Source organism: Pseudophryne corroboree, chromosome 6 (assembly GCF_028390025.1).
Source record: "Pseudophryne corroboree isolate aPseCor3 chromosome 6, aPseCor3.hap2, whole genome shotgun sequence".
NCBI classification, from domain to species: domain Eukaryota; kingdom Metazoa; phylum Chordata; class Amphibia; order Anura; family Myobatrachidae; genus Pseudophryne; species Pseudophryne corroboree.
This window is the reverse complement of record NC_086449.1, coordinates 172,444,317-172,451,063: the sequence shown is the minus strand read 5'-3', so window position 1 is coordinate 172,451,063 and position 6,747 is coordinate 172,444,317. Positions and strand designations below refer to the sequence as shown.

General features: G+C 43.9%; 1 protein-coding gene across 1 annotated transcript in view; it reads right to left on the bottom strand.

Moving 5' to 3' along the window:
* Nucleotides 1–216: 216 nt before the first annotated feature.
* SLC4A5 (solute carrier family 4 member 5) overlaps nt 217–6,747 on the bottom strand; it is a 176,365-nt gene continuing 169,834 nt past the window's right edge. Inside the window, exons 21-26 of the mRNA XM_063932112.1 lie at nt 6,379–6,451; nt 6,093–6,161; nt 4,866–5,039; nt 4,571–4,723; nt 2,950–3,017; nt 217–668 (exon numbers count right to left, since the gene is read on the bottom strand). Coding sequence (XP_063788182.1) covers nt 503–668; nt 2,950–3,017; nt 4,571–4,723; nt 4,866–5,039; nt 6,093–6,161; nt 6,379–6,451 — 703 coding nt within the window. The 3' untranslated portion in view covers nt 217–502. The remainder of the gene's footprint in view (nt 669–2,949; nt 3,018–4,570; nt 4,724–4,865; nt 5,040–6,092; nt 6,162–6,378; nt 6,452–6,747) is intronic.

Sequence of the window (6,747 nt, the reverse complement as noted above, 5' to 3'; positions counted from 1 at the left end):
CAAATATGGCCAAAATCGTCCATATTGGCCTGCATGCACAAGCGACAGGGCACCAACGATGAACGAGTGCGGGGCCGCACATCGTTCATCGCTGGTGCGTCCACACTGAAAGATATGAACAGTATCTCGTTCATTAATGAACGAGATCGTTCATATTGTTCAGTAATATCGCCCAGTGTGTAGGGCCTATAATTAGCTTAAACGGGGACTAGCACATTGATTATATAATGTCATTTTATTAGTAGCATCATGCCCACAAATATGTTTTTAAAAGATGCCCAATCCATAAGAAAGTTGGAAAAAAAGTAGCTGCATCTGGAACTTGTACTAAGTTATTGTATAAAGGATCTATTACAGCCTTAAAAGGCAATTGCAAAAGTCCTGTATCGAAGAATAAATATCCTTTTGGACTCAAACACAGAAAGGTGCCCGCTGCCACGTCCTAACATGGTCCCAGGGTACAGAGGTCTTGGTTGCCTGGCAGACATGGGCACAATGACCGCTATAAAGTGGTTTCACTGCCCCGATCTCTGGTATTCTTCTCTAGGTCGGAGTCATCATACTCAGAATCCATCTCGATTTTCACCTGAGGGACTGCACCGATTGGATTTCTGGGGTAGCTGATGGCAGGAGAGGGCGGGCAGGAGATCTTCAGGTGCAGAGTAATACTACAGTGTGGAAGACACAAGAGGTCAGTATATCTGGTGTTCATACAATAGATGGGTTGGAGCCTCCATTTGCATTGGGGACATTATATATCCTTTCCTAATTGTAACATCAGAAGTATTACAAAAAGAACAAAGGGGGCTGGCATTTTAGATCCGGATTTAGTGTAAAATATGGGATAATATTGATGTATATGCTCATTACCACTTCTATATACTACTGTTTCAGGATTTGTTTTCTAATTTACTGGTAGTACCGTTGCATATCAACAGCGATCTACCACATTAACCAAATCCTTCATTCACCCACCCAGTATAGCATAGGTCTGCAAACTCTGTCCTCATTACCCCACACAGTGCATGTTTTGCAGGTAACCCAGCAGGTGCACAGGTGTATTAATTACTCACTGACACATTTTAAAAGGTCCACAGGTGGCGATAATTATTTCACTTGCGATTCTGTGAGGAGACCTGCAAAACATGCACTGTGTGGGGTCCTGAGGACCGAGTTTGCAGACCTATGCAGTATAGGGACTTACATACTGAGCTGGAGTTAATTAAATTATTGGTATAAAGTCACTGGAATGTATAGGGGGAATTACTGGGGCCTGGACCAACATGGTCTAAAACAGGCTTCTGTAGTAAAATAAAATTATACTAACACCACTGCAGAGCTCTTCCAAGCAATCCACATGCTTTAGGGCCCTACACACTGGCTGATTGTCTGTCGAGGTGCTGGACGATGCGGCCAATGGACGACCTGGCGGCGGGGTGACAGGGGGAGTCAAGTTTCTTCACTCCCCCCGTCACCAGGCTCCATAGCCCTGCATGTTAATATGGACGATATTGTCCATATTGGCTTGCAGGCATAAGCGAGCCGGCACCAACAATGAATGAGCGTAGTGCATGCACACTGAACGATATGAACGATATCTCGTTTATTAATGAATAAGATCGTTCATATCTTTCAGTGTAATCAGTAAATGTCTATGGCCCATTACTCTTGCCATACGTAGGTTATATTAAGTCAGGATTCATGCATAATATAATTCTTAAATTATTTTCCTTTTATACACTCCCATGCATACTATAACTATGTTGGGTATATATAAAAAAGTGGCATACATTAGATGAAAGTGTGAATGCATACCATTGAAAATCCATTGTTAGTCTCTGTGAAATATTTAACTTAACATATGCATTTTACTATACTGTTTACAATTGTAATCTTCCCATTGATATCCAAAAACCCTGCACCTGCTGCTGCAAACAGAGGCACTGAGAGGCGGGGGAGCAAATACTGAGTACCCAGGCCCTGGTCTTCTGGAGAGACCCGGCTGTGGCCAAGCTCAGCTTCTGCTGGGGAATAAGTGCCCCTCTTTGCAGCATGTGGCACCGGTTCACTGAGTCGCACATAGGCCCTCATTCCGAGTTGTTCGCTCGCTAGCCGCTTTTAGCAGCATTGCACACGTTAAGCCGCCGCCCTCTGGGAGTGTATCTTAGCATAGCAGAATTGCGAACGAAAGATTAGCAAAATTGCGAATAGACATTTCTTAGCAGTTTCTGAGTAGCTCGAGACTTACTCTGCCACTGCGATCAGTTCAGTCAGTTTCGTTCCTGGTTTGACGTCACAAACACACCCAGCGTTCGCCCAGACACTCCCCCGTTTCTCCAGCCACTACCGCGTTTTTCCCAGAAACGGCAGCGTTTTTTCACACACACCCATAAAACGGCCAGTTTCCGCCCAGAAACACCCACTTCCTGTCAATCACACTCCGATCACCAGAACGAAGAAAAAACCTTGTAATGCCGTGAGTAAAATACCAAACTTCTAAGCAAATTTACTTGACGCAGCCGCAGTGCGAACATTGCGCATGCGCAGTTAGCGGAAAATCGCACCGATGCAAAGGAAAATAACGAGCGAACAACTCGGAATGAGGGCCATAGTATTTTTCTTTTTCTGGAGGGGCTGTGGCCACGCCTTCCTGGGTTGGCCATGTCCCCTAGTACCCGGGCCCCAATTCGCTCTCAACGGCCCTTGCTGTCACTAAGAATTAGAAATGCGCAGCATTTTGTGCTGCAGTAAAAGGTGTCCAAATATAACATATTGTTTACAATGAAAAGGGGCCTGTCACTATACCGCATGCTGGCATCTCCACAAAACTACATGACCTAGTAGGAATATTGAATAAAATTAGAAAAACAGTCAAAAAAGACCAGAGTATTACTCTGTGAAACTCCTTATAAACCTTTGTGCCATGGTTCACACCCAGATTACACCCACCTGCGGTCCACATCTGATCCATTGGCTGAGGAGTCTGAATGCAGAGCCCCAGGGTGGGCAGCTCTGTCCTGCATTGGGAAAACAAAACATTGTAAGCGCTCTATGGACATATCGCCCAAAGTGATCAGGGCTAACAAAATGGAGGTTCAGACGTTCAGTATCAAACCTTCTGAAGAGTGGAGTAGTGGAAACGTTGCCCATAGCAACCAGTGAGCGTCTACCTATCAATTTATAGAACATACTTGATAAATGCTAACTGGGCAACTTGTCCAATTTTTCTCTCTTAAGAAGGCTTGATACCACTCCCCATGTATGTAATTCTTTCAGGATTCAGTCTTTGAACTTAAGTACCGCCTGGTGGCACACGGCACAATTTGCTGGACAAGGGCGATCAGTAAGTGTTTCCTGCAATGAGGCTCCTACTGACTAGTCAGTGGGATAGTTATTATAAATATTAAAGTCATGTTATAAAAGTGAAAAAATAAATCAATTCAGGCGTAAAAAAATAAAAACTAGGTAGACACCAAATGATCTCTTTAACAATGGTTGCTACTCCTAACAGAAGTCTGGACATGGAGTACTAACGTTTATACTCCCATTTGGAATGTTATCAATTGATTTATTTTTATCTGTGTGAGCTTTCAATCATACACTTTGGAGGCTTTTTTTATATCCATATGTAATTTTAAATTGCTATTACATATTACATGCCTACTATTTCATTAATATATTATAAATGTATTTACCTTAAGCTGACAAATTGTGTGCTCTTTAGGAGACTTTTGGTAACCTATATTTGTTTTTGATTTTTATTGTGACATGCCGTGTGACATCATGAAGCCACACGCACCGCATCGCTAGCAGAGGAGCTGCCGCACTGCTGACAGAGGAGCGGCTACCTAGAAAATAAGGCAAGTAGGTGTGGACTGCAGGGGACTGGCTGGTGAGACTACAGGGGGGGCTGGATGGTGAGACAGCAGGAGGGCTGGATGGGAGTGGGGGGCTGGCTGCGGTGGCTGTTTGGGGAAATAGGGGCTGGCTGGAAAGACAGAAGGGTGCACGCTTGGGAGACAGGCTGGCTGGAGAGACTGAAGGGTGCTTGCTGGGGAGGCAGGTTGCTGGCTGGCGAGACTGAAGGGTTCTGGCTGGGGAGACCGGGGCTGGATGGAGAGACAGAAAGGTGCTGTCTGGGGAGATAGGGACTGGCTGGAGAAACAAAGGGTGCTGGCTGAGGAGATGGGCTGGCTGGTGAGACAGAAGGGTGCTGGCTGGGGAGACAGGGACTGACTGGAGAGACAGAAGGGTGCTGGCTGGGGAGACATGGGCTGGATGGCCAGACAAAAGGGTGCTGGCAGAGGAGACAGAGGCCTGTTGAAGAAGCAGAAGGGTGCTGGCTGAGGTGACAGGGGCTGGCTGGAGAGACAGAAGAGTGCTGGCTGGGGAGACAAAAGAAGGGGACTGTCTGGAGAGACAGAAAAAGGGAACTGTCTGGAGAAACAGAAAAAGGGGGCTGGCAGGAGAGACAGAAGAAGGAGGCTGGCTGGGGAGACACTACCATCTATTTCACCTCCGAGTGCCTATTATGAACTTACAGTATGCCATTGCTTCCATTCAACTTTACCTCATCACTATCTGTTTCGTCTTTCCCTTTCTTCTTTTTCTTGTCTTCCTGCTTTTTCTTTTCCTTCTCTGGTAAGATGTCATCTAACCAGGCAAGGTCATGCTGGCTGAAGAGCCAGTCCAGCATCTTTCTCACCATTATCAAGCCAAGGATCTCAGGAAAACGCAAAGACACAACTCAAGGAGAGGTATGTACATTTGAAGTGCATCACTCATCTTTGCTATTGGTGTTTATAAATATTTAGATATTTCTAAATAGTATACATCATATACTGTAAATGCATTTTTCTACTCACCATGACTGGGAAAATGATGGCAGCAACTGTAGACTTCAGGATCCAAAGCACAGCAAGACAGACAATTTGAACAAGGGTGAACAGGTGCACGCGGCGTAATGGAACGTGCCGGAGGTAGGCATAGTCCGGTTGGTGCTTTGCGGGCATCATGAAGAGCTTGCAGCGGTCCCAGAACTGGCAAATAAAAAACCCAATGTTTTCTATAACAATAAATACAAATTTGTTAAAGCTATATAAGGAGGAAAGTACCTTATGGGCTTGTTATATCATATGGGAAATGTGTCCCCAGCCTTGTTATGTCATATGGGGAATGTGTCCCCAGGCCTTGTTATGTCACACGGGGAATGTGTCCCCATGCCTTGTTATGGCACAGCTGATGGGGAATGTGACCCCTGACCTTATTATGGCAAAGTGATGGGGAATGTACCCCGAGAACCTTGTTATGGCAAAGTGATTGGGAATGTGCCCCAGACCTTGTTATGGCAAAATGATGGGGAATGTGTCACCAGACCTTGTTATGGCAAATTCATGGGGGATGTGTCACCAGGCCTTGTTATGGCAAATTCATGGAGGATGTGTCACCAGACCTTGTTATGGCAAAGTGATGGGGAATGTGCTCCCAGACCTTGTTATGGCAAAGTGATGGGGGATGTGTCACCAGACCTTGTTATGGCAAAGTGATGGGAAATGTGCCCCCAGACCTTGTTATGGCAAAGTGATGGGGGATGTGTCACCAGACCTTGTTATGGCAAAGTGATGGGGAATGTGTCACCAGACCTTGTTATGGCAAAGTGATGGGGGATGTGTCACCAGACCTTGTTATGGCAAATTGATGGGGAATGTGCCCCCAGACCTTGTGATGGGGAATGTGTCCACAGACCTTGTTATGGCAAAGTGATGGGAATGTGTCACCAGACCTTGTTATAGCAAACTGATAGGGAATGTGTCACCAGAAATTGTTATGATAAAGTCATGGATAATGTGATATCATAGCATGTTATGGTAATACCAATTGTAACGCACTGCTAAGTGTTATATAAATAAATATAATTTAACATTTTTATTAATAATGTAGAAAATACCTACTTATTATAGCTAAATTATGGCTAACCAATGGAAACTCATCATACATAATTATCTCCAAATATTGTTAAAATAATTAAATTAATTGAAAATTTCCAGGTATCGTTAGTGGTCTGTAAATGAGATAGTTCTGGGAATTCTCACCTGAATGCCATTGAGTGATGCAACGCCCATGTACAGAAAGATGCCATAGAGGACAGGCATTGGAATATACTACAGAAACAGACAAACACTGTCAATATTGTTATAATGAACGATTGTTAAGGTCACTTATGCCATATAACAAATAAACAATGTAATGTCATTTTCATGGAAGGCAGTAGATATTACGCAGTCTGCAGTAGTTTCTTTCTCTCTCCTCAGTCGACTGTCAGACATGAAAGGGAATGACAGTATGACAACAATATTCAGCTAGTATTGCACAATTTACCTTCAGTACCGGAGCCAGGAAGACGGAGATTCCAGTGAGGATAAACACAACAATTCCGGTCACTCTTTGTTCCCTGGTGTGACAATAAAACACATATTCAGAACTACTCGTTGAGGATCACTATTAATATTTTCTCCCCATTCTTAAAATGTTAATATGAATATACCAAAATCCCTGCAATTCAGACTTTTATGTTCCTTTTTTCCATAGACATGTATGTAGATAGACTTTTTATTTATTTATTTCTTTACTGCACTTTGGTGGGTTTTATTGGGTTACAGCCTGGACTCCAGTGCTTTAAGGGACCTGTCTTTTGTATTACAAGTATGTGTTTGTACGAATCTGTTTCAGCAACCTTGAATACTTTTG